We start from the raw sequence: 25,239 nt of genomic DNA on the forward strand, positions 1-25,239 counted from the left end.
CTTAATAGTAAAGTAGTTTAAAGTAGGGCTAGTGTAATGTATAAACTACACTAGTAGGCTAATTAAGTAATCCCCTTAGTAAGGCTTATTAAAAGGCGAATAAAGTATTATATCGAGAAGTTAAAGTAAATATAATAAATAGGGAGATATATTAATAATAATAATATCGTTATTTTAATAATATATATCGAATTCAGTTAAAATATAATTCTTATAACCGTTAAGAATTAAAAGGCGATAATAACCCTTCGTTTATAATTTAATATATTTATTAAAATATTTAATTTAATTTAAGCCTATTTTATTATTAATTTAATTATTAGAAATCGGTTTAATTATTTAATTACTCGATAAATTAATTTCGCGGGATTAATTCGCGAGGTAATATTAACTTTAAATAATTAAAAACGGCGGAATATATTAACCTTATAAATTAATATATTTAATCGCCGTTACCTATTCTTAATTATTAAATTAAACCGACTTTACCTTTTTACGTTACTCGACGTATATTATAATAAATATTAACCCGATTATATTTATTATAAAGCTAATCTCGTTAAAATTCTAAATATTTTTATCGATAATCTTATATTTCGCCTTTATATTCGCGATTAACGTAAATTAAATAGAAATAACTTTAAAATCCTTATAAAAAACCCTTTAATAATTATATTAATAATTTATTTTAATTTTTAAATCCGGATTATAGTTAATAAAGCGCTTAATTTAATATTTATCGAAATAGTTACCGCCGCGTAACGCGGTAAGGAGATTAATTATATTTTCTATATTAGCGAGATTAAAAGATATCCCTTAAATATTTAAATTAATTATATATTTATAAAGTACCTCCTTTTTAATTAAATTTATTTTACGTTATTTTAATTAGATTTCGCGTTTTAAAATTCGGTCGTAAATTCGATAATATAAAGCTAATTCGGGTATATTATAAGCTTTTACTATTACTCTTTAATTTATTTAATTTAATCCGTTTTATATCGCTTAAATTATTAAAACTATTCGATTTTCTTAGGATTAATTAAATATTATAGTTATAAAAGTATTATATATTAAAGTTTAATTATATTAGAATTAAATTAAAGTGCGTCGTTAAATAATATATATCGCGTAGTAATAAACTACGTTAATACTCTTTATCTCTTAATAGTAACGCCTTATTAATATTAAAAAAGTAAATAATAAAGAATATATATAAGGTTATCGTAAAAGCTATATAAAGAGTTAATTTATTAAAATCCTTTAATATCTATAAGCTATTTAACTTTATCTCGCTATTTAATATAAAAAATATATTTTCGATATTACTACCCTTTTATTTCTTTAACTATAATAAATATAATCGCTTTTAATTAAACTTTTATAACCCTTTTATATACCTTTAATAATACGCACGCGGCTTATATTAAAATATAAATATCTCTATTACTTTTAATAATATAACTATAATAATTTTATTTTAAATCTTTTTTATAATAAAAGAAATATTTTTAAAAACTTATTATTATTATTCTTTATCGGATTACGTTATTTCTTATCCTTTAAAAGCTTCCGGATTTTTAAGGCTCTTTATATTAATAAGCTCGTTTATTTAACGTTTTTTAAAAATAAATAATAATAATTTATTTACCTTAGTTCCCTTTTTTAAGCTTTTAGCCGGCTTTTTCGCTTTAAACTATATTTTCGGTTTAAATATACGGCTTAGTAATAGGAGTCCCGTATTATTCGTATTATTATAATCGATTCTATAACCTTTTAAATATAATTTAAATATTAAGCTTACCTTTAAAGCCTCGTTAATAAGTATATTAAAAACTACCGCACCCTTTAAATTTAAGGGGATTAACCTTTAAGCCCTCCGGGATAAAAAATAAAATCGATAGAATTATTTAACTCCTCTTATAATATTAAAGTTTAAAAAGTAAAGGTAACGTATAATAATAATTTAAGGCTTAAAAGGAGTATAATCTCCTCGATTTTTTTAATAAACTCCCTATTCCGGTTTAACTCCCTTTTTTCCCCTTTTTAATAAAAGAAATCTTTATTAAACTTAATATTATATAAAATAATAATTCTTATTAATTTAAAAATTTATATATAATAAATATTAATAGCTTTATAGTTTATTAAATACCTTATATAATCCCTTAAAAATACTTTAAACTCCCTATATAATCGACCTTTAACTTTATTATAATCGAGTATATAAACTCTATATTTAAACGTTTATATACCGCTTTAATTACGCTTTAAATCTACTTAAAAAGCTTTAACTTATATAGGATTATACTATTTAAAATAGCTCGTAAACTATAAATTTAATACTTTATTAAAGCTTCGTCACTATTAAGATTAAATAAAATATATATTTAATAACTTAATAACTATTTAAATAACTTTAAGCTATAAGCTCTTTAATAAATTAACGTTTACTTTTATTTTAAAAACGATATTTACTACCTCTTATTCTACTCGCTTTTAACCACCTATTAACTCTTTAATATTTACGAGCCTTTATTCTATAATAATACCTTTTTCCTTATATTAAAAACTATATTAAATATTTCCTTAAATTCCTAATAATTTAATTTCTTTATTATACTTAAAGTAATATATAAAAGAAAAATATTTACGTTAAATATACCGCTTAAATCCTTTTATTACCTTAAATAATTCCGTATATAAGCGAGATTTTATAAGGTACGCTTATACCTTATTATTATAATTATCCTTTAATAATAATATATACTTTAAGAGCTTATACCTTAAAGGGTATTTAAAGAGGTCTTAAAATATATAATAAAAGGATTTAAATATTCTTTTAATAAGTCTTCGCGAAATAATATATTTTATAAACGACGTTATATATATTTTATACTTTAATTACGTTAAACCCTTAATTGAAATACCTTTAATTACGTATATAAACTTTACGAAAGCTTTTAAATTTAAATATATTATTCTCGTATACTATTTTTCTCTTAAATCTATTCTTATATAAACTTTCTCTATAAGCTTTTTATTCGTTATAAAGCGTTTTATTATTATATAAATATTTATTATATTAGCTATATTTATTAATAGGAAATTAATATAAAAAATAAGTAAAGGCTTATATTAAATAAAAATTAAATTATTTTTTTTTATAAACGTTTATATTATAATATTATTTTTTAACGATCTTATTCGTAATATATAATCCTTTTTATAGTATTAAATATTAATATTCTTTAAAAGCGGTTTAAAAATAATATTAATATAGTAACCCTCGATTAATATTACTTTATTAAACTTAAAATCGATTAGCTCGCCTCGCGTTATAAAAATATCCTTTATAATTTTTACCCCATATCCTTTAATTAAAAACGTAGTTATATTTACTTTTATAAATTTATTAACCGAGGTTAATATTAAAAACTTTAATATTAATAAATATTTATTATTAACGATATAATAAGAGCTATAATTATCGATTAAAGTTAATTATAAAAGGTTATATAATCTTTAATTTTAATAGATTAATATATTAAAGTCTTTTTTAACGTTAAAGAACGTATAATTAATAATCGCGTATAATATTTCTTTTCGTGCGAAGCTATTTAAATTAATTTAATTAAGCTTAATAAGCTATTAACGTAGCGAGGCCTATTTAATATCGAAGTTTAATTAATATTTAATCTTCGTATACGTCTTTTAATTTAAATAAATAAACCGGTTAAATGGTTTATTTTTAATCCTTTTAATAAAAGTATACTTTAAAGAATAGTAATTTATTAATAATTAACGATAACGTAGCTAAGTATCGAAGCGGGGTTTATAAGGGTAATTATAATTTAATAATCCTTATAATTTACGATTATTAATTAATCCGTACTTTTCCCGCCTATTATTAAATAAAGCGTAAAATAAATATTTTCCCTTTTTTAATCCGTTACGTTCTACTTATTCTCTTAATAACGAGTTTAATATAATTAAACTTATTAACGTATATCCCTTTTACTTTATATAATCGAGTTCTTTTAATCGACGTTAATTTTATTTTAATATTAATCACTTATTAATTACTTTAAGCTATATATAAATTATTAAATATCTTTATACTTTAGGGATTCTTTTAAAAACCGTGTTTATATAAACTTTACTCTATTATATTAATTAAAGTTAAAAATCCTTTCCTTTTAGCTTAGTTTACTTTAAAAGTTTATTATATTAATTTTAAACGAAAGTAATATATAAATTTATAAAGGGTTTAAATTATTATTTAAATTAGTGAATAATATTTTAAAGTGTAAATAGTTAGTTTAATTTATAAATATTACTATAAATTACGTTAACGTACGCTTTTAAAACCGTAAATTTAATCTATTTATTAATAATAATAAAAGTATTCTTTCGTACTATATAACGATATATCTTTATACTTTATTCGCTTTATTTAAATTTAATATATTTAATAATATCGTTAATAAACGTATCGTATATCGATTTTAAGTCTTTTATTACCGTATATATACTTATTATAAGGTTTATAAAGTTAATCTTATTTATTAATTAAAAGTTCTCGATTAAACCTTATTTAATTTTATTAATTATACGTAGCTTAAGTTTATTATAAAGATAAGTGTTATTAAATATATTAAGATTAAAGTATATTTAAATATTACGCTTAAAAGCATTTATTTTAAGTGAATTATATTAATTTAATTAATCTCGCTTAATCTCGAGCTTAATATTAATTAATTTAATAAAGAGTTTAAATATAATAGGCTTTATAAAAATAATAAAAAGATAGAAAGGTATAAAAAAATATAAATCTAGAATTACTCTTTAATACGTAAAGTTTAATAAGATAAGCGATATAATAATAATAACGAGTTTATTTAATAGAAAGTTTTAAGTTTATAACTATCGTATAATAGAAAGCGTTCGAATAATATATTAAATATTAAAGTATTATTTAAAGGAAAGAAAGAAAAGATAAAAGAAAAAGGTGCTACTATATTAATAAATATATAAATAAAATATCTAGTGTAGCGCGCTAAACGTGTTAAGGGGTAACCCCTTATCTTTATTCTCCTACGATATAATAGTAATTCTTTTAAAAAGAGAACGAGGTTAATTATAAATATAAAGATTAAGCTTTTAAAGCGTTATTAAAAGAATAAACTTTTAATCTTATAGCTTTAAAATAATTAAGAAAAATCTTTATTCCTTTAATAAAGTTTAATAATCTTAATTAATAAAAGCTTTTAATTCTTAATAAATATAAAAGTTATATTAATAATAATTTTATATTAACGGTATTAAAAGTTAAGGTATAACTCTTTTACTTATTATTATATAATTCTTATATACTTTAACCCTTAAATATTAACTATTTTAAAGTCTTAAAAAAGAGGTTTTAAAGGGAGCTCGATTTAATATATATTATTACTAATAATAGCTATATTAAAAAGGGGGACTTCTTTTAAACCTAGGTTAAAATACGTAAAATAACTTTTACCTTTAAAGTTATCGTTAATAAATAAGTAATAATTAATATTTACCCCCTTAATATTAAAAAGCCGATAAATAATAAGCTTTAACGTTTTAATATAATGCGAACTATTAATAAAATTATTACCGTTAAGGATATATATTAACTAATTAAATTAAAGGTTAAAAGAATTAAGACATCGAAAAATAACTAGTAAGTTAAAAATTTCAAGGCTATAATACTTAGTATAAAGGTTATCACTAGTGATTTAATTAAAAGGTTATTATAAAAGAAGCTCGGTAAAAATATTAATAATTTAACGGCTTAAATTAGCCGATTAAAGTAGGAAAAAGCCGGTTTAAAAGTAAATTTAAAGAAAATAAAGGTTTAAAAAAAGAAGAAGGTTAATAAAAACCTTAATAAGGGCTTTATTTATATAATAAATATTAAAAAGGTTTAAAAGAACGTTAAAAAAGAAAGGTTAAAGAAAAAGCTAAAAAGGAGTATTAATAAAATAATAGAAATTAATATAAATTAAGCTAATAATAAGGGTAACTCTATTATAATATATATAAGCTAAAATAAACCTTAAAATATAATATATATTACTTAATTAATTTATTTATTAATATTATTATTAATTTTTATATTTATTTTAAGGGGGTTAATTAAAAGGGGTTATATTTTATATAAACCCCGTGCTTTAATAAAAGAAAATATAAGCTATATATATTAATATATTATAATTATATTAAATTTAAAGAATATAAATATTATTAACCTCGATAAATTATATATTATTAAGGAGATTTATTTAAGTCGTATAATATTAAACTAAAATAAGTACACTATTAATAGGGAGGCTATATATTAAAGGTTAATTAATTAATACTTTTACTATGCTCGGTCGTTTAGATAACACACCCTTCTGCTTATACCGTGGCTAACATATCGCCAAACTCGCAGCACTGGAATATAGCAATTTCAGTATCGTATGTTCTCGAAATAGCAAAAAGGATGAATCGCTCCGATGCAGGGAATCGAACCCTGGGCCCGAGAATCTTCAGTGTAATGAGAATCTCGAATGTTGACCACTACACCACGTCGGATCCACGTTAGGCGACTGCCTTGTTGTTGATGGGGGAGACGTTAATGACAATTACATAGGGAAGGCGCGTTGGAGTTTGGGTGTGACGGGTCCATCGTTTCATTTGGGGGGAACAAAGGAATTCTGACGCAGGCAGGCCCAAACTTAGCAAACTCGTAGCGGCGACGACGCCTGCAGGACAAACGCTCAAGCACGTACGACGGTCTACGTTCAGCAGCAACGAGGGCAGCTGAAACGCCACTTCCTGGCACGTTTACGATGCCCTGGATTCGCGGAACACATGGTTTGACGGAGTCGTTATGCTTTACTGCAATCTTTATTGTCTCCCTGAAATACATGAAGTTGAGAGTCCACCCCTATGATTTCTCGTTGTGCCCTGAAATTGTATCACACGCATGTCTCAGCATGGTGTGTACCGAAAGGTGAATCGTGATGTAGCAAGAAAAGAATAGTCCAGATGCCTCATTTCCACCGAAGGGTCCAGTACGGAAATCGATGTGAGTGTCTGCCTGTATGATTATGAGAGTCAGTATAAATATATACCAAAGTGCTTAAAATAAAGACGAAGAAAAATAGAAAAAGAATAATTTGAGGTCAACTCACATGACTGTGGACTTTCTTCAGGCGGAATCATTGTCGTCCTCAACAAACTCAGCGTACGACATCTCCTTACCCTTGGCGGAGGCCCGTCGGGCTCGCTTGGGGGCTCGGTTGCCGTCGTCTTCGGCCTTGGCCTCGTCGTCGTCGTCATCCTTGGCGAGAGTGCGCTTGTTGGTGCGAGCACTTCATCTTCCGCCAGCCTCGGCCTTGGGGGCAGCGGTCTCGGCATCGTCGCCCTTGTCCTTGGCATTCAGGAATCTGTCGCACATGGCGGCCCAATGGATACTGTGATGACAGGGCAACCCCCGTTAGCGAATGGCCATGTTTCAGTCAAGTGATGATGACCGAGGGATTCCGGCCAAATAAGCAATAGGATGAGCAGGTAATCGACTTACTGGCAGGCATGGGCAGACGGAGTCTTGCCAAAGACCTCCAAGATGTGAGGATCGACATTCTTCCAGTCGAGGTTCTTGAAGTTGTTGGTGTGATGCCAGAGCATGGTCATGGCGAGCTGGAGCTCCTGCTCGGTAGTCCAGGTAGCAGGCATCTTGATGGTGTCGTGAGTGGAAGTTATGTGGGAGGTAATGGGATTTCGTAAATGGTGAATTAAAATTCGGGTGCGGAAGTTGTGGAAGGTGGAAAACAAGAATGACCGGAAGGAGGTAGACGTGGAAATGTGGACAGATGAACGTAAAACAATGGGTGAGGTGAAGGGGCGGAAGAGACGTGGGGCCTCGAAAGTCTTGGTGCCATATTGAGGTAGCTTTTGACAGCAGACTCTCGTCAGTGTCGATTATCGAAAGTGCTGACTATCGGAAGTGTCTGACTATCGTGAGTGCAGTGCTGACTATTGTGAGTGCCGACTATCGACTATTGACTATCGTCAGTGCGACTATTAAAAGTGCTGAGGATTAACTATCGTTAATGTCGACTATAGAAAGTGCTAACTATTAGAAGTGTTTAATTATTATAAGTGTAGTGCCGACTATCCACTATTAACTATTGTTAATATTTATTATTATTAATGTAATTATTAAAAGTACCGACTATTAATTATTATTTATATTAATTATAATTAACTATTAAAAGTATTAATTATTAATAGTGTAAATATTATAAGTACTAACTATTAATAGTATTAACTTTTATTTATATAAATATTTTAATTATTAACTATTATAAATACAGTGTAATTTATTAAAATTATAATGTAAACTATTATTAATATAATATAAACTATTATAAGTATAAGCTATTATTAAATTTATATATCCCTTTATTAACACCTTATTTTATTAATTAACAGCTATTTTTAAATATTTTAATTAAAATATAAAGAGGAATTTTCGTTTTATTAGAATTTAACTATAATAAATAGTAAATATAAAGATTTTATATTTTTTATAGTTTTATTTAATAAAATAAATTAAGATATTTAAAATATTATTATTACGAATATAAAATAAAGTTTATATATAAATCACGTGATTATTTTATTATTTATTATATTTAAGTTTAATAAAGTATTTTATTTTAAAAATAAAAAATAAATAAAATAAAACCATTTTTTATTTAAAGAAAATAAATTTTCTCTAGTTTTTCCATATAAAAAATAATTTAGAATTTTAAAATAAATCAATAATTAAATAAATAAATTACTTATAAGCTTCGTTTCTTTAATTTACCTTTTAAATAATATCTTATAACCGTGAAATATTTTAAACTTAAATAATAATATTTATTTAAAGTTTTATCCTAATTTCTATATTTCTTAGTAATTTATATATAAAATTTCGAATTCGCCTTTTAAGCGTTATATTAATAGCGTTACATTTATATATTTTTAAATTTAAATTATATTAACTTTAAATTATCTTTTACTTTAAAATATAAAGATATAATTAATTTTACCTATTTTATTTAATTTTATAGAACCTTTTAAATATTATGAAGTTTTTACAATTTTAGTGGGGAAAAGGGGGTCAGCGAGGCAGGGGGTCAGCGAGACGGGTGGTGAGCTTAATGTAATACAGGCTATCGTGAGTACAGGCTATCGTCAGTGCAGTGCAGATTATCGTCGGCGAAGACTTTCGTCAGTACAGACTATCGGAAGTGATGAAGTTATCTTTGCCACTTTGATTTTAAAAATGGCAGGAACAGTCAAGTGGCAAGAGCTTGTTGCTGTGCCACGGCGGAGCCCAACTTCGTCCATTGTCGTGAAATCAAAACGGGGTAAACAAGGCCCTTGTTTACACTCGGCGATGGTTTGTACCCAAAAGAACCACCCAGCTGGCACTTGAATGGGATTTGACAACCCATTCGTGCCTTTTTCAGGTCACAAAGTCTGAGATCATGTGCTGTAGCTTCGAGAACTCACTATCAGAGGCAGCGTCCGTTCGAGGAACGCAAAGGGTCGCCGGGTCGACACCTTTTATTGGCACATTACAACCAGGATCTCACAATTAACCAAGCTAAGTCTTAACATGATTCAAGGAAAAAGAAAATAATCTTCCAATCTTCTTCGGCGACCACTTCCCAAGGACTATCCTTTCCTCTGCATTTAGAGGGCGAGGTATGTATAATCTTAAAGCATTCTATATTAACCAAGAAGTATCACAAGGAATTGCGAAGAATGATTTGTTATTAAGGTCAGTATTGCCCAACATTATGAACCCCAAAAGACCATTCGATAAGCACGGAGGCTCATCCAGTACCATTCTCTAGATCTCTAGACATTATTTCCCTTTATCCTCTCAGTACGCCGACGGGCCATCGATTCCAAGCGCAAAATACCGAGTCGACGACCACCTTCCACCTGCCATCCACCGACACGACGATTTGATCTCACTCAAAATATCCCATCCACACCACGAAGTGATCAATCTCTAGGAGATGGTCTTGAAAATGGCTACCTCTAGTGAAGCTTGTCCTCACCAGTGATAACAGTCCCATTCTCAACAGCGGCACGATGCGCCCGAGCAATCATGGTGTACGCCGGGTAGTACTTGTCGAGGAAAGGAAAGAGCTCAGCAGCACCAGGGGTACTACAAAAGAAGAAGAAAGGGGTCAAGTCAGCGTTTGAAGTGATCACAGCACATGGATGAAGAAGAGAAGGAATCGAAGGGCTAAAAAGGGGAAGAAACGGGGATAAACTCACTCCCGCCAGTCACGCATCAGCTCGCTCATGATGGCAAAGGTCGACAGGACCTGGACACCGGCATCGCGCATGCGGTCGTTGCTGACGCTGCGGACGAGTTCGGTGGTGGTTCCCGAGGCCTCTACATTCACAAAGACGCTGTAGCCCGCCTCCCGCATGGACAAAGCGGCGAAGGAAGTGCCTGTTTCGGAAATTTCTCAGATGGTCAGTGTTCTGTTTCAGATACCCAGTTTGAATCCAAGGTATACGGGGGTTTGGGTGAGGCTCACAGACGTCAGTGGTGATGCCGGCCAGAACGACCTGCTTCTTTCCTGTAGCCTCGATGGCCTTGCGGAACTCCGGGTTGTCCCATGCGTTTCTAAGTTGAGAGTGTCGTGTCAGAATGTACTCATGTTTCCTTCGAAGTCATATGGGGCGAGCTGATCACTCACACCTCTCCAAGAAGCTTGATGACGGGAGTATTCGGGAACATGTCGAGGAAGTCCGCTGGCAGCGGGCCGTTGGGACCTTGAAGCCTTGATCAGCACCTGCCTTCCACGCAACTGACTGCCCACACAGGGCCAATCTGCAGACTCACCGACATCACCAGAGGTGGTCAGAACCATGGGAGTGCCGAAGACCTTGGCCAGCCCGGCATGGGCGTAGATGGCATTTCGGTAGAGGATGGCGTCATAGTCTCGAGCGACGCTGAAGAGACCAACCTGGATGTCGATGATCACAAATGCCTGGCACAAACGTTTAGCCCGCAAGAACAAGGAGGAGGGAGAAATGACATACAGTATCGTTTTTGTTCAGTCACTCGTAGGTATAAGCAGTGACGCAGCTGACGAACAGCAGGAGACTCGTGAGGAACTCCATCGTAATTGTCAGGTTTGGCCGGTGGATAGATCCTGGGTAACGCACAAAGGACTCACAATTATCGGCGGGACTTGGTGTTGTTTTAAAAGAATTCGGTGATGGGGTAATGATGAGAATGTCTCGCTTGGTATGGATTGCCTCTTTACAGTTGAAGACAGCTCCGTATACCCCTGGATGAAAACTTTGACAACCAAGGTGCTGGAAATGAGGTAGCAGCGACTATCAAACCTTCCTACACGCCCGGGGTTTTCAGGATATGCGTGTATAATTTCTGACTAAGCACTGCGTTGCATATGCATCAGAAGTACCTGGATCAGCTATTCCATTTTAGTCATTAAATCGACATTGACCCGAGGTCTTGGCCCCGGGGATTGGTTATTCAGCAGGCATGCTGGGTATTATTCTGAGCGGAACTACGGTGGGTCTTAGAGGAGCTCCTGGACCCGATCCGGAGGGTTTCCCGGACGAGTGCCGGGGGTTCCGTACCGACGACTTCGGCATGTCCCTAAGATACCCCAGCACCACTTTATTCAATCTCAAAAGCATGTCAGTAGCTCTCATCCAAGCACTGGTTGATCAAACCTTGTTTGGGATTTCGTTTGGGTTGGAGCATTTGCTGACAAGAACTCAGAAAAACTACTGGGCAGTCTGTCTGAAAGACCAATACTAGTCTCTTCCGGTCCAACTTCACGTCTTCAGGTTTGGGACCATGGACATCCTTGACATGGCGAACAACTACACTTGAAACCAGGCGTCTTTGGAGTCATTTATTGCACTTATTGGTCGTGATATAATCCAATCTATGGGGAAAATTCAACCAGAACGCTAACCTTTTTTTTTTGTTGCCAGGAATACCACACTACTTTGGGCTTTTGCCTTTAGAGCCGCCTCCCGAACCTCCCAGCAAAGAATCCGCAGCCGAACTCAAGGGATCTATGAGAACTTATCAGTACGGAGCCGAGACGAGCCAGCCTTGTTTAGAAGCTCACCTGATCCTCCGGTACTGCCTCCACCTCCACCTCCATTACCGCCACTGCCGGGCGGACCTGAAGAGAAATTCTCGTTAGCCACAATACCAAGGCTAGCACGTTCGGGATGTCGCTTGTCCAACGACGACTTACCGTTGATGAAGGTGATCATAATAGAGCCCCCTTCCACGCCCTGCTGGAATACCCCTCCAGTCTGTGGCACCATAGGAGGTGGCTGGTTCTGCGACAATTTCGCGGCCGCAGATGCGTAGGCCTCGAAGTCGCCCTGGCCAGGGTTGATGTAGCCAACCATGCCACTTCGGCAGTGCCCGCCCACGCTGCAGTAGATCGGGATCGGGGTTGTCTCATTGATCTTGACTGAGAATATATTGCTCTGAGCAGCCCGCAACCATTGAGGGAAGGTGCAAACATCAGTCTTCAAGTCTCTGTTTCTCTCTAGGGCAGAAGGGAGGCGGGAGGGTTTTTTTTTTTCAAGGATGCATGAGTATGTATGTAACAAGCCAAGCAACAACACACATACACCAGTCGGATCTCCGAGGACGAACCCGGAATTGAAGAAACCCTTCTTTGTCGGCGTGAAGGGGGTGCAGGGCGCGCCAGCTACCCCCGAACCACGCTGGACGCCGCGTTCTCGTCGACGAAGTGGACGTCTACAATGTCTCCAATCTGCGCGGTGACCACTTTCGGCGTATAGATTAAGGCAGGAGCGCCGTTGGATCCGACGTCTACCCTGATGCGGGCTCCAGGTGACACCACTACCAGAGTGGCGAGGAAGAGAAAGAATGTCGTGTAAGCCATCGCGCTTGCGGGCATCCGTTCAGGTGGGCAGAAGCTTGGTGGGGAGTCGTGCAGAGAAATCAGTAACACTCCCAGTGGTCATTGCTGGGGTAATACAAAGTACGAAAGAAGGGGTGGCAGAGCTAGTAGGGTATGGGGGTAGCAGTTGCGCACATCAGACCGGTTATTAGCAGGTGTGGCCCCTCGTCAGCGCCTTCTAGATCTTATATGAGATGGCACTGCCGGCGCCACGTGCCGTAACCGTGGATACGAAGGTGTTCAAGGCATCGTTCTCGCGACTTGTGACGGGCCGGGGCACGTCGGGAGATACGATTGGACACATTCCCAGTAAGCGTTCGTATTGGTTTCCTCCATAGCGGAGAGCCTGGGCCGACGTGTCAACTAGATACTCACGAGATAACTAGTGATACCAGGGTAGAAGGGCCGGCCGTTCTAGACCTGAATACGGAGTTGTCCAAGTTCAGCTTAAGCTTGGGCACACCAGCATTCTTCGCCTTTGGGCAAAAAATAGGGGCATGCAAAACTCACAGGCCAATCGGCTAACACGGAAAGTCAATTATTGCTTAAGGGTGGTCTCGAGGATGCATTCCAAGCGCTAAATGAACGATTAAGCCGGCTTATCCAACTTCCGCCCATCGAATCCGAAGCCCTAAAACGGCTCCCAGCGTGGTATTCAGAACCGTGGGATCGGGCGTCGGATGATATAACGCCGTCGTCACACCCCGCCGTCCTTGCACGGCACCTGCGCATCGTATGCGAGCGCCTCCGTTTCATCTGAAGATCAACCCGCCAGTCACATAAGTCGAGAGTAGCATGGATCTCTCCTGTCGCTCGGAGACCTAGACTACGACAAGGGTCCACGGGGGCTGGGTGATGTTCATCCGAGCTTTGGGCGTGCATATGAGACTGGCGCTGATCCGCTAGTTTGAACCTTCTACGTTGATCGCGGGCTAGGTTCAGCCTCGCCGTCAGGAGTCGAGGCTGTATTCGGCACACGAAATAGTCGTAATATCGTAAGGAAGAATTCCATACGTAGTCGACGATGTTGTGAACCTGCCCATCGGGCCATGGCCCACGATGTGCCCGACGTATAAAGGTGTCTGCCTTGCAGCTTCATGCATCTAGTTCCCTGTCTTAGAGATAGTAACGACATCAATCTCATTGTTGAAGTTAGATTCACTAGAACCTTCGCTATCTTGGGTAGAGAGTTCGAAAACTCTCGTTGTATAATTTTGGCATTCCGTATTGAGTCATTCCCTTGCCCTATTTGGGCTGTCTCCTGTCTCTTAAGTACCAAACGAGCAAGACTCCTGTTGGTCACCATCTCACGCTCGGACCTGGTACACCAGTTCCCAGTCTTATACCACTACCCCACTATCTCTCGACCTGCCAATATGCAACTCCGCAACATACTCGTCGCCGCGGCCTACTTCGCTGGGCAATCCCGCGCGAGCGCCCTACCACCCTCTCACAGCAACAGCCTACGCGGCGCCGCAGCAGGCGGCGACGCCGGCGGCGCACAAGCCATCATCGCTGGCATCGGCGCCGTCAGCGATAACCTTAATGGCTGGGCCGGCGCCGTCAGCAACTACAAGATCGGTTACCTGTCGCTGGTGCCGCTCGACAAGGCGGAGAAGGCGACCGAGGCTTCCCTCGACGAGGCCACCGCCGCCGTCAAGAAGAGCAAGCCGCTCACGGACAAGGAGAACTCGGCGGTGGCGGGCCAGGTCGCCGCCATGCTGCCCAAAGTCAAGGCCGTTGCGATGGCGCTGAAGGAGAAGGTACGTTTTGTTTCGGGAGCACTCTCTACTAAGAGAAACATCAACAAAGAAAAAAGGTCACAATCAACACCTGAAACCACCTTTGGCTAACAGATGATTTCACTAGGCCCCGGTCATGATAAAAGAAAAGGTCGGCAAAGAGGTGGCGGAGGACGCCGCCGGCGTGCAGAACAAGATGGACCTGCTGTTCGCGTCGCTGCAGGTCGTCATGTCGGCGCAGACGCAGCCGGGGCTCAAGAAGGCCATGCTGGGCGTCGACAAGGTCATGAGCCAGACGCAGGCGACCTTCTCGGGCGATAAGGTGACCATGCTGACGAATGAGGGCCTCGCGGCGTCGGACGTGACGGGTAAGTTGCAGCAGCAAGGAGGAGCGCCAAGCAGTGACGGCGTGTCCTGGAGGAGAGGTTCGTGGGGGAGTACGGTGGTCTGGGCCGTGGTTGTCTTTGTTGCTTCGATAGCCGTTGCTTAATGTATTGTTTTCATGTATACTTAGATAGAATACTAATACTATATAAAGCAACATTGCCTACTTGCTAGATCGTTGTTCCATCAATGACCCACGAACGTATTCTTACACCTACGCTATGCTCTTCTTCTTTGGCAAATATATAGAAATATCTCATTATGCCCCGCGAACCCAAGCCGCGACCTCCAGCATCCACATCCAGCCAAGTACGATAGGCAGCAGCGCCAGCAGAACCCACCACAGCTCTACTGTGAGCTGCAAGCGCAACCACCTCTTCCAGCGGTGCTGTAGCTGCGGCCGATGCGCACATGAGGTCGTTCCGTAGACCAGGCAGCCGAGCCCCGGGCGGGACTCGCACTCCATGTGCTCTCGGCGGCGCTGCATGAGCAAGCTGTGATTTTGAGTAAGCAAGTATTCGTATGCGTCCTTGAGGGCTTATGCAGGAAAGTAGTATAAGGCGAGGGGAGCCGGAAAAGCAAGAAAGAAGTACGTACGGGACGCTACCCCTGCAGAACTTCAGGTCGCTGCCCAGGTCGCAGCGCTTGTCGTTGGGGCACTCGAGGTGGAGCATGCGGCGCTGGACGAGCCACTCGACCTTGAGCCGGACGCCGGTGTTGACCAGGGAGTAGAAGTAGCGGCAGGTGTGCTTTAAGGAGAGCGCATCGGGGTAGATGAGCTGCTGGGCGATCAGGTGGTGGATCTCGGGCGGCAACGTCGCTAGACTGGCCGAACCCCGGCTTGTTGCTGGTGGTATTGGTTGGCTGGCGGTGTCGTCGGCACCACCCTCCTTGCCCGACAGCCCATGCTGCTTCGACGACGATAACGCGACACCATCGTTCGACTGGTGTCTCCTGAGCAGCATTTCCGGGCAGGTTAGGTAGGTATGGATTGAGTGGGTTCTGCGAGGCAATCGACGATGCCTAATCCGGTGGTTGATGGGTACGAGCGGTGGTTGCTTTAATGGTACGCGATATTCTTCCAATCAGAACAGGTAAATGAAACTACAAGTGCAATGCAAAAGAGAAATAATGAGATACAGATACACAGCGCAATGGTACGGTTGGAATGAATGAATTGGCAACAAGACGAAATCACGGAACGACGATGGTATTGTACATTGCTTAAACGGCTGCCTGCCTTTGCGTTGCAGCTTTTGCTAGCCCAGATCAACGTCGAGTCTGGAAGGGGGCTGAGCTGAGATTCCCGCCCGCTCACCTGAGCTTCAGTGCTGGGCAGAAAGTGGGGAGCAACGGTTGGCAGTTAAGGCGGCTAATGCCCAGCTTGCCAGGCACCGAGATAAAGCGACCAGCGGGACTAATGCTGTGCGCCAATGCGCCTAACCTAAGGCCCAAGGAGGGAGGCCTAGATCAATAATGCACCAAGCGAGCTGCCCATCTGGAATTCCAACAAATCCGTGATGCGACCCGGTTGCCGAGGCCAGTACGAACTACCGTGAGTGGCCGACTTCTTCGATATAGACATTTCATTTGGCGACTTTTTGCGATTGAACGATGCGCATTAGTGAGCTAGTGTGGTTTGGTCTATGCATTTAAGTGCTTCTTTTTCTTTAGGCGATGAGAGATAGAACATTGGAAGTTTCCTCCAACGCGGACAAGCGCAACTGGCCGGTTAGGCTGAGCAAGCGTCAACCAAAGTCAGTGGCACTCAAGCATTGCACTGCCTACCACTACATGTTCAGCTTTAGCCCCCAAAGATTCCAGGGTTCCAGGATGTCGTTTGCGCGCAATCATACACCAGCGTGGAAAGGCTTCTCTAGGTCAGCTGCACGTGATTTCGCGATTTCGAGTGATCTTGGCCACCGCGTTATCGTGATTATCCAAGAGACAACACGAACACAAGACGTGAATGGCCAGCTTGGCCCAGTCTCCGCTACTACTGCTGCTGCCTCCAATTGACGGGGCTTGGTGAATTCATCATGACTTGGGACCGTCCCTCCGACAGCTCGGCCGTTCTTACATCATAGATATTCTAGTACGCCAATTGATCTAGTCCTTTTCTCGCTCAAGACCCCGAAAAAAATGTCGGCAAATCTCCCACCTTCAGAAGACGACTACGGCTCCGACTTCTCGCTGGGTGAAGAGAGCCTCGTCATTCAACTACTTGACGGTCTTCAGTCCATTCCAACTGAGACTCGAGCTGGATCCAATCCTCCGACCCGGCAATTGACAGCTGACAAAGCCACGCCAATACTGCCAGAGAAGCGCAGTCTCGATGATGCATCATCTTTCCAGGGTGCACCTCAGCGGCCGGCTACCATGGGCCAGGCACGGACTCGTGCCGCAATGCGGGACAACCTATCGCGAGCTGCCCTTCATGGAAGCTGGCAAATGGCGTCCATGCCGCTGGAAGGTATCAACTACCCGGACCGTAGGTGATTTCCTCCCCCCCAGTGCCGCCTCCGCGTCTTTCCTGACTGGCTAACAGCGTCTAGTGAGTCGCGCCTTGTCGGACTTGCAACCGCAAAACGCGGCACCATCCAATGCAAATGAGCCTGCCGATGATAATCTCAGGAAAACCCAATCGCCCGTGGAGCGCTTCCGTTCCTTCCCCAGGAGACCCCTTACGGTGACGGACCTATCGTCTGGCGCATGGTGTGAACTGCAGTACTGGTACACATTGACCACATTGCCCGGTGGTAAGAAGACGCGGACCGCCGCCATGCGCGGTGGCACCAAGGTCCACCAAACCTTGGAAGATCAGGTGCATACCACTGTTCAAGTCCAGATCACATCCAAAGAGGAAGCGTTCGCATTGCGTTTATGGAACATCATCCAAGGACTAAGGACTCTTCGAGATACGGGGTTCACCCGCGAGCTAGAAGTCTGGGGAATTGTGAACGGACATTTTGTCAACGGCGTCATCGACGAAATCAGCTACACGAACCCGAACGCCGAGTTCGGCCAGGACTCGGGCTCCCACGGCCAAGACGTCCAGCAATCGTCCATCAAGACCTACTTTGAATCAGGTCAACGCCAAGTTTACTTGACTGATGTCAAGACTAGAGGATCAGCCACCTTGCCATCAGGTGCTGCAATTCGCCCGGCCAAGGTCCAACTGTTCCTCTACCACCGGCTACTCTCCGATATGGCAGCTATTAAGTTGGACTTTTCCGCCGTCTTTAATCGCTATGACCTGCGAGCCGGTGTTCGCTTCTCAGACGCGTTCATGGCGGAAATTGGAAGCCTCCATGACGAGGTGTTCTACGACGCCGATTCCGACATGGAGAGCACTGCATCCCAAAACAACCCGTCTGGGCCATCATCTAGCTCGCACGGTCATTACCCGGATGCCTCACCCAATCTTGAACCTACAATGACTCCGCCACCGGATTTAATCAGGTATAGAACGTTACAGCAGATTGTCCCGTTGCTGCAATCTGAGCTACAGACCACCTTTCCTCAAGGTAGCAAATCGATGGGTGACCTGTTGTCGGTTCAATACCGTCACCGTAGCGACGGTCGCATCATTGGTAACCAGGTCTTCCCCGCCGACTATGATGCATTGAACAAATACCTCGACTACAATCTTGCATGGTGGCAGGGCCAGAGAGAACCGGACGGTGTCGCAATAGAGGAGACCTACAAATGCCGAACGTGTGAATTCGCCGAGTCCTGTCAATGGAGGAAAGATAAGGAAGCGGAAGTACTGAATCGCGCTAGACACCGCGTCTCTGCGAGAGCTGGGAGCTGAGAGCTGAGAGCAGTGTTGTAGCTTTTTGGGTGCTGATGTTGTTGATGGATGTGGCGCTTGTGACCTACCACCAGCTGTCAGTTGACCTGCACCCATCTTTTCTTTTCATATCAACAGCCAAGGACGGGCTCGCATAGGATATCATTTCACCACCCAGACTGTACACAGACAAAGTCTGTCTGACCGTGTCACCACCGCTGGTTGTCATTGGCACCACCTTCTGTGTGTCTCCGGTTGCTAGGGTTTTCTCTCCAGACGATGGCGTCCAGCCCAAGATAATGACCAAAACTCTGTGCTGTGCTCATGTCAGATGACGGATATGTAGTTGCGCGAGATCGCACCTGGCGTCGCGCCGTCAGTTGGTGGCGCTTGCAATTATGCATCACGGTCGGTCCGTGTCCGGCGCCCTCGAGTCGGACGGGCGCCGTGGATGCAAGCGCGCTCGGTATGGGAGACGCCCCTTTGATCGATGCATCCGCGACAGTGCCGACAGCTCGTCAGAGACTCAAAGGGGGCCATTCATGGTATTTAATTGCTGTCTAATCTACGAGTCTGGGCCTGCGTGGCGGCTGGCTAGGAGGAGCCAATCGGGTTGCCATTTCGACAACCCCAGGCCGCTGGGTCGCTCCCTGAAAATCTTCCCCGCCGCGATATTCCCCTAATCTCCAATGCGTGCACGCAGACCGTTGTCTTTGCAATGATGCCCCATCCTTTTGTCAAGCGACGCCTCCCCGAAGCTTCTAGCGGGAGCTCACTTCCTTCCTTGCTTGCTTCCTCCTTGTTTCCTTGGTCTCGAAGCGGGCTGTCATAGGGGCTAGCCAGTTCATTTCCATTGATTGATGGGGACTGGGTTCTGTGGTTCTGTACATACCCAGCCCGCTAACTCGGTGTCCACTCCAGCCAATCTAACAGTTCATGGCCCAAGGATGCGTTCGCATTGCTCGCCGCTGCAGCCACCAGATGGCCCAGCAGATATTTCCGCCGTGCCATCTCGACGCATGAAACAGCCGCCCCAGACCACGTCGGCAGTACCTCGCATGGCAGAAGCCGTCTGCACACCAAGGCCTCCACGCATTTGCCTAGCCGGCTCGCGCGTGTGGATTCCTTGAATGAGGGGCGCGAGCCACGTTCGCGCCCGCCAGTGCTAATGCTGTCCAGCAAGTGGAACTCAAAACGAGGCTCCTGAGTCCTAATCGTTCTAATCGTCGTGGCTCCCCACCAGACTGCGAGTGCAGCTATTTGCAAGGCAATGGGCTGTTCTATTGATAGTCACCACAAGAGTCCCTGCGCATCATTTTGTTCAGCACTAGGCACCACCGGCGCGGCCAAGTGGGATCCCCGATGCTTACTTTCCAGAGTTTCATGCCGCAAGCCATCATATCATGTCCCCTGGGGGAGGGGAACTTGTTGTTGCGCATTGTTTCTTGCGCTTGGGCTCTCCCTAATCTTTGCAATCGCTAAATATGTCGCCTGTGTCCAATCAAAACTTCGGTCTTGCCTGCTGGTTTTGATCTTTGAGCTTCAATACCTGCCGAAAGGGTTCGGGTCCATACAGGCGTCTCCTTCTTCCACTTTTGCCATCCTGGTCTCGACAATCCACGTCATGTCTCAAGCGCCTGACAAACTCACGCCTCTGTCGCCCAAAGGGATGGGGGCAATGCATAGCGGACGACAGAAGTCATTGTTTCTCCCGAATATCAACTCCATGAAGGCGATTCCCTTGTCACCGAGGGTACTCTCACCACCCCCTACACCGAGGAGTCCGATGATGAGGCCAGACAGACTCTCGCTGCGACTGAAGAGCAATTCTGGAATGGCACTCCATACCAACGATAGCGCCCTGAGCCAATACACCGACTACAACTGTTATGGAAGGTCACCAAGCGCTTTCGATGTAAGCTCGCCAGGTTTACCGACTCCGGCAAACGACGACAGATTCGCACGCAGTGCTAGCCCCTACAGCCGAGATGTTCCGAACCTTCCGGGCGGCTTCACGTCTTGCCTTCCTTACATGGATATCGTGGGCCGAGACGTTTTCCAAATGGCACTGGATAGTCCTGCTGTAATGCGCCAGCTGTTGCACTATTGCGAGAAGCAAGGGTGCGAGGAGAATGTCGAGTTCCTCATCAAGGTACGTCGTATATGCTTGCTCTTTCCCCGCTAAGCAGCCGATCGTTAACGGGAAAGACTGCATGCAGATTCGAGAGTACGCCCAGGCCACTAATGACATGACTGTGGCCTTGACGAGTATTTCTACCCAGTACACGTCTATTGGCGCTACCAAGCCGGTGATGTTCCCTTCCATTATCTCGAGGGCACTTAATTCCGATGTCAAACGCATCGCCCACACCACGATACCGGGCTTAGAGGCAGTCTTTACCGATGCTCGGGCCCATATCGAAGACCGCCTAGCTACTGACGTCTTCCCGGGCTTCGTCAAGAATCAGCTCGTCCAATGCACGGTGAACGCGCTGGAATCCGGAATGGCGGGGGCGTCGTCATCTCAGCTCGAGTACCCTGGACTCGGGACAAGCTTCTGCTTGACAGATGCCATGGGTGCCGATAACCCTATTCTCTGCGTGTCGGACCATTTCGTCTCCCTGACTGGCCATGCTCGGGCGGACATTGTCGGCCAGAACTGCTCATTGCTACAGGGGCCATTCACAGATCTCGATGCGCTGCGGCGTATGAAGGCCGCGATCCGAGAAGGACGGGAAGCAGTCGAGCTGGTTCTCAACTTCCGGAAGAACGGCGAGGCCTTTTGGAATCTTTTGTTCCTGCTGCCCCTCAAGGACTTGCGACGGGGGCAAATCCAGTACTGGCTCGGTGCCCAGGTGAACGTCTCCGAGAACCTGGACAGCCGCAAAGATCTGTTGTGTGCCTTAAACGCTGGCGTGCCGCCCGGGGGCGACGTACATGACGGCTCAAGTTCGAGCGAAAGGTTGTCGTCGGAAAACAACTCGCCGCCCACGACGCATCAGGGCGAGGGGAGATCGCGGAGGAACAGCAGTGTGCGCAGCGGCGGGAAGTCCCGCCGCCTCTTCGACAGCTTCCGTCGACGTGCCGCCTCGGCGACGGCATTCTCGGCCCCTCCATTGCCCCTCGTCGACAATTCGGAGCCGATGCCCGGCCAACAAAAGATGCCCAAGAACTCCCGCTTCGCGGCGCAGCGATACCAGCCCCGCGCCCAGGTACACGTGTACCCTACCGCCTACTCCCACTACATGGTATTGCGCTACGTGGCGTCCGATCCGATTCCCCCGCCGGGTATCAATGGCTCGATTGGGCCCCTGCCGCGCACCATGGACACTTCCTCTTCCTCGTCTTCTGCATTGGGGTCGAGTACGTCATCTGCCACGTCGTCATCCACCTCGGGCTCGGGGTCGTTGTCACAAGGAGGGAAGAGCGGCAAGAAACACAGCCCGAAGCTGCCGGTGGCCTACTACAACGAGGCCGCCGTGGACCTTCTCTCGATCCGGGGAGACGTGACTGGCGCCGACATCTTCCAAGTGCTGGCTGACAAGGCGCACTCGCCAACCGTGACACGGTCGTTCAAAAGCACGGTGCGGGAGCGTCTTGCCGAAGGTCGCTCCACGACGGTCAAGATGGTCCTGGACCGCAACAGCGGCTCTAGCCGGCCGGGTCTTCTCTCGAAGCGCCGGCGGAGCAGCACGGCCGCGGCGAGGACGTCGACGTCGATGAGCCCGCGCCAGTCGATGCAGCAGCTGGCGGGCCAGTGCGATCCACCGCGCCACTCGGACTCGAGCGAGGCGGTCATGATGGCGGTGACGGTGGCGGATAAGAAGGGCGGCACCGCTGCCACTGGTAAGGCGCCCAAGAACGAGACCTTGTACAGCCACTGGGTGCCCCTCAAGAACGCCATGGGCGTGACCGAGTGGGTCGTGCTGCTCCTTACGCCTATTCCCAACACGTAAGAAGGGGGAAGAAACAAAGAAAAAAAGAATACGAAAAAGAGAAGGAGAGGGGCCGTCCCGCGGTCTAACAAGAAGATCGGCAGGCCACGGGCTGCGAAATGATGGCGTTCGGATTTGGACATGCATGCTCTACACATATCAATACCCCTTTTACGTTTTGATGACTTTGGTAATGAATACTGGGATCGGGGAAAAGGACATAATGCATTGGGAGGATAAGACCCTTGTGCTATGATGAGACTTCGGGGCTGGGATAATGGGGCTCCTGCCTGCTTATAAAAGAAGCATAGAATAATATGTCACCATATATTTGGTATATAGATATACCATTTCCTTTGTTACAGTACGGACTTGGCTTGTTAGGGTCTTTGTTAGGGTCGGTAGTGGTAGCTGGGAGAGGGTATTCTGATGATGGATATGCCGATGCATCTACCATTCAAAGTAAAGAATACCCTTGGTTGTTCTTCGAAATCGAATCAATGCGGGTGCGGCCTTGCTGTTGTGACTTATACGTCAGTCAAGAAAAAGAGAGACACGGGGTAAAGGCTCTCTCAATGTGGAAGTGGTGGTTTTACCTCCCCTGTTAGGCTGGTCTGTGAACAAGGCGAATACCGATGCCAACTCAGGGCCAAATCCCTGACACACCTAAACTCCGCTCCGCTCTCTTCCCCGGCTCGGTTCTTCGTGCTGGGGCCGGGGAAAGATAGTAGAGCATGGGTCGCGCGGGTTTCGGCGTTTACCGTAAAGCCGAAAGGGGCGATTATCGCCGGCAGCATGCGCGCGTGCGGCACGGGTTGAGTTTCGTTTCGTTTGGGTTCGGTCATGGGGATCAACGGGCCGCTAAACTTGTCTGGGACGGGGGCCGCCCCGCGAGAATGGGTCGGGGATCGGCGGGCGAGGAATGCAGCGAACCGGCCGACTGGTTACGTCGAATCTCTTGACGTGGTATGATGCCAGGGCTTGGCGGCGGATATTTAAACTTCGCACTTCGATCCCGCCCGCCCGGTATGTTCGAATTTTAGGGGGGGAATACCATGACAAAACATTTGCTCGATTACTGTTTGTTTTAATTGACCTTGTATATTCCACGAAAACAGGCCAAGACAAGAATTGGACTCACTTGAAAAGGAGAAAACGGAAATGTCGGATTCGTCATCTTCCGAGTTCAGGCTCCCTTTGGAGGGAAAGCTGGCGATTGTCACGGGTGCGAGCCGGGGTATTGGCGAGGGTATCGCCTTCGAGCTCGCCCGCCGCGGAGCTTCGGTAAGACAAACGCCCCAAGGGAAACCACAACCTACATCATCACCGCGCATGGGACTGACCTCTGACAACAGGTCGCCTTGGCGTACACCTCGCCCAGCAGCGAACCCCAGGTCCGCGCCCTCGCCGAGCGCATCCGGGCGCTGCCGCACGCGGCGCCCACCTTCACGGTCCAGGCGGACCTCGCGACGACCGAGGGCCCCTCGCACCTCATCATGAACCTGCAGGCGCAGTTCCGGGCCGCGGCCCACACGGGCGACGGCGTTGCGCACCCGCAGCGGCCGTTCGTCATCGACATCCTGGTCAACAACGCCGGGTGCGAGCGCGTCGTGCCCCTCGGCCAGATCGACGTGGCCGACTACAACGAGGTGTACGACGTCAACGTGCGGGGCGTGATCCTGCTGACGCAGGCCGCGCTCCCCTACCTGGCGGCGGCGGGCGCGCGCGTCCTCAACATCGGCTCCGTGGGCGCGCGCGCCGGGTTCCAGGACCTGAGCCTGTACTGCTCGTCCAAGGCGGCGCTCGAGGCGCTGACACGGTGCTGGGCCGCGGAGCTGGGCCGGCGCGGCGTCACGGTCAACTGCGTCAGCCCGGGCCCCGTGCAGAGCGCCATGCTGGACAAGATCCCGGCCGAGATCGTCGAGATGCAGAAGGCGCAGACGCCGGTCCAGAACCGGCTGGGGACGATCGAGGAGGTGGCGCGCGTGGTCGCGGCGCTGGCGGGGAGGGACGGGGACTGGATTTCGGGGCAGGTTGTTAGTGCCAGTGGTGTAAGTTTTGTGAACTTTTTCCCTTTCAACCAGGTACTTACCTCTTTATGCTCTTGCCGTTTCGGTGGGGCTCTTGGTTGTTTGTTTGTTGTTTCTGGTGAGGATGTGTTTTGCTGACTCGAATTTCTTTACTAGGGCTGGGCCATGTACTGAAGTGAAGGACGGATGAGATGAGACTGAGATCATAGACGCATGCTTGAGAAACTGCCATTTCTTGTGATGGTGGAAAAAACCTGCTCGTATTCAGTGTTTGCAGTTCTTCCGGTGCGACTGTCGTGTAGTATGTACTTAATGTCGTCGTCGTGGACC

General features: G+C 43.8%; 9 protein-coding genes across 9 annotated transcripts; 4 read left to right on the forward strand and 5 right to left on the reverse strand.

The window, feature by feature from the left end:
• Positions 1 to 7,225: 7,225 nt before the first annotated feature.
• Positions 7,226 to 7,752, reverse strand: PG986_005670 (uncharacterized protein; the record flags this gene model as incomplete). The annotated part of the gene is made up of 2 exons (XM_066841892.1): positions 7,226 to 7,388; positions 7,601 to 7,752. The coding sequence occupies 2 exons, from the start codon at positions 7,750 to 7,752 to the stop codon at positions 7,226 to 7,228; spliced, it is 315 nt and encodes a 104-aa protein (XP_066701754.1).
• A 2,367-nt stretch (positions 7,753 to 10,119) lies between these two features.
• Positions 10,120 to 11,220, reverse strand: PG986_005671 (uncharacterized protein; the record flags this gene model as incomplete). The annotated part of the gene is made up of 6 exons (XM_066841893.1): positions 10,120 to 10,249; positions 10,363 to 10,543; positions 10,632 to 10,720; positions 10,794 to 10,869; positions 10,940 to 11,087; positions 11,191 to 11,220. The coding sequence occupies 6 exons, from the start codon at positions 11,218 to 11,220 to the stop codon at positions 10,120 to 10,122; spliced, it is 654 nt and encodes a 217-aa protein (XP_066701755.1).
• An 859-nt stretch (positions 11,221 to 12,079) lies between these two features.
• PG986_005672 (uncharacterized protein) lies at positions 12,080 to 13,007 on the reverse strand (the record flags this gene model as incomplete). The annotated part of the gene is made up of 3 exons (XM_066841894.1): positions 12,080 to 12,153; positions 12,210 to 12,634; positions 12,814 to 13,007. 3 exons carry the CDS (start codon positions 13,005 to 13,007, stop codon positions 12,080 to 12,082), a joined length of 693 nt encoding a protein of 230 aa, XP_066701756.1.
• Positions 13,008 to 14,401: 1,394 nt separating this feature from the next.
• Positions 14,402 to 15,257, forward strand: PG986_005673 (uncharacterized protein; the record flags this gene model as incomplete). Its single annotated transcript, XM_066841895.1, has 2 exons — positions 14,402 to 14,788; positions 14,895 to 15,257. The coding sequence occupies 2 exons, from the start codon at positions 14,402 to 14,404 to the stop codon at positions 15,255 to 15,257; spliced, it is 750 nt and encodes a 249-aa protein (XP_066701757.1).
• A 153-nt stretch (positions 15,258 to 15,410) lies between these two features.
• PG986_005674 (F-box domain-containing protein) lies at positions 15,411 to 16,116 on the reverse strand (the record flags this gene model as incomplete). The annotated part of the gene is made up of 2 exons (XM_066841896.1): positions 15,411 to 15,645; positions 15,749 to 16,116. The coding sequence occupies 2 exons, from the start codon at positions 16,114 to 16,116 to the stop codon at positions 15,411 to 15,413; spliced, it is 603 nt and encodes a 200-aa protein (XP_066701758.1).
• A 1,177-nt stretch (positions 16,117 to 17,293) lies between these two features.
• PG986_005675 (Exonuclease V) lies at positions 17,294 to 18,965 on the forward strand (the record flags this gene model as incomplete). Its single annotated transcript, XM_066841897.1, has 2 exons — positions 17,294 to 17,642; positions 17,707 to 18,965. The coding sequence occupies 2 exons, from the start codon at positions 17,294 to 17,296 to the stop codon at positions 18,963 to 18,965; spliced, it is 1,608 nt and encodes a 535-aa protein (XP_066701759.1).
• A 913-nt stretch (positions 18,966 to 19,878) lies between these two features.
• PG986_005676 (uncharacterized protein) lies at positions 19,879 to 20,383 on the reverse strand (the record flags this gene model as incomplete). The annotated part of the gene is made up of 2 exons (XM_066841898.1): positions 19,879 to 20,109; positions 20,315 to 20,383. The coding sequence occupies 2 exons, from the start codon at positions 20,381 to 20,383 to the stop codon at positions 19,879 to 19,881; spliced, it is 300 nt and encodes a 99-aa protein (XP_066701760.1).
• A 347-nt stretch (positions 20,384 to 20,730) lies between these two features.
• On the forward strand, positions 20,731 to 22,900 carry PG986_005677 (uncharacterized protein; the record flags this gene model as incomplete). Its single annotated transcript, XM_066841899.1, has 2 exons — positions 20,731 to 21,096; positions 21,164 to 22,900. The coding sequence occupies 2 exons, from the start codon at positions 20,731 to 20,733 to the stop codon at positions 22,898 to 22,900; spliced, it is 2,103 nt and encodes a 700-aa protein (XP_066701761.1).
• Positions 22,901 to 24,040: 1,140 nt separating this feature from the next.
• On the forward strand, positions 24,041 to 25,083 carry PG986_005678 (uncharacterized protein; the record flags this gene model as incomplete). Its single annotated transcript, XM_066841900.1, has 3 exons — positions 24,041 to 24,163; positions 24,235 to 24,930; positions 25,066 to 25,083. 3 exons carry the CDS (start codon positions 24,041 to 24,043, stop codon positions 25,081 to 25,083), a joined length of 837 nt encoding a protein of 278 aa, XP_066701762.1.
• Positions 25,084 to 25,239: the final 156 nt, after the last annotated feature.

Source organism: Apiospora aurea, assembly GCF_038362705.1.
Source record: "Apiospora aurea strain CBS 24483 chromosome Unknown utg000004l_segment0_segment0, whole genome shotgun sequence".
Taxonomy (NCBI): Eukaryota; Fungi; Ascomycota; class Sordariomycetes; order Amphisphaeriales; family Apiosporaceae; genus Apiospora; species Apiospora aurea.